A 1,439-nucleotide genomic window follows, 5' to 3' on the forward strand; every position below is an offset into this window, starting at 1 on the left:
TAGCAACATGAGTATACTTAAGTACAGGGTTGGGAGTTTGCAGGTCCATGCCACACAGGGACTCAATGGTAAGGTATAATTGTTTGACTCACGCCTGAGGTAACTGATGTCTCTTTCAGTATGGATGTTTAAGCGATTACCTGACCCATCAGTAATGACAACACTTGATTACTGGAAGTCAATAATTACGGAGCACGTGTTACATCCACAGGTGAAGCCGAGGTTTATAACTCCAAGAATAGGAAGAAATGAACTGTTTCATAGCCCTGCCTGGCTGCAAAATGAGGGTGGCCACTTACCATTTCATGCTGGCGGAGTGAGGGTGGTCGCTTTTCTCCAAGTCAAACCGGCCAGAGGACGGTCCGCTGCCTTGCTCCTGTCAACCTGTTGTGCCAAACGCAGATGAGAAAAACACTTTCGAATCTGGTGCACTGAATCAACTTCTTCGACTTTTTTCGTGTCAAGCAGTGAGGCCGCGCTGGCGCTGACCTCTATTGTACCACACGTGGTCAAAAATCTCGCGGACTTCTCCAGGACAATACATTTAGAAAGGCTTCAGAAACGTGTACCCTGTTATTCGTTTTCCTTCGAATTTCACAATACTCAAAACAGCACTTCACGATATAACCCTAAACTGCCTCAGACCGGAACAGTGCTACGTGTGCGATGCATCAGTCTGTCATCGTCACCAAGAAGCTCCCGAGTGGCGGCGAAGAGGCTTGCCGTCTGTCAGTGTCGTGCAGCAGCGTGGCAGGCGCGTGAGTGGGTCAGGCGTGGCCGAGTGTGCGAGGGCAGGTTGGCACAGTACAGTATGGCCCGGTAGTCCGCGTCCCTACCATTATATTGAAGTGAGTGCCAGATGGTGGTGGCACCTTAGCGCAGGCGCAGAACACCGACTACCCTGACCTGCCTGCCACATGTCGCTGGGCAACGCGGGGCGCCTCCCAGAGCGGGCGCCTGCAGCACCGTGGACTGGCAGCTCATCACCTTGCTAGCACCCCAACACCCCGTGCTGCTCTGCTCTCATGATAAACCAATGACATGCATGACGGACACATAGTCGCCAGTACAGCAGCTGCTACCCAACCAACATATGACTGATTCAGGCGGTACTGTCAGGACTCAAAACGCTTATATTACTTCAATTACATCTACGTAATTCCGAGAATCGTAAGGAAGGAATTTTGAACCACCATTAAAGCAGCCACTACCCAACACTGATTCAGGCGGGACTCTCAGGAATTAACCTTTTCACAGTGACTAGCAACAATTCACTGCGCTAAAAATGTATGGAATTTTTATGACCATCTACCAGAAAGAAAAAAAAAAAAAATGTATTTTGCAATTCCTAGGCAGTACAATGTTTGGAGGTGGCTGTAGAACAAGGAAAAATGTATCGGAATGGCTAGTAATTAGGGAATAATGAGGCAAAATAACGG

The 1,439-nt window shown here is 48.9% G+C and overlaps 1 protein-coding gene across 1 annotated transcript in view; it reads right to left on the reverse strand.

Moving 5' to 3' along the window:
* The window catches only part of LOC135106918 (uncharacterized), a 145,067-nt gene extending 143,628 nt beyond the window's left edge, over nucleotides 1-1,439 (reverse strand). The window contains exon 1 of the mRNA XM_064016356.1: nucleotides 300-1,439. Within this exon, the coding sequence (XP_063872426.1) occupies nucleotides 300-307 (8 nt within the window). The 5' untranslated portion in view covers nucleotides 308-1,439. The remainder of the gene's footprint in view (nucleotides 1-299) is intronic.

This window comes from Scylla paramamosain, chromosome 14 (assembly GCF_035594125.1).
Source record: "Scylla paramamosain isolate STU-SP2022 chromosome 14, ASM3559412v1, whole genome shotgun sequence".
Lineage (NCBI taxonomy): Eukaryota > Metazoa > Arthropoda > Malacostraca > Decapoda > Portunidae > Scylla > Scylla paramamosain.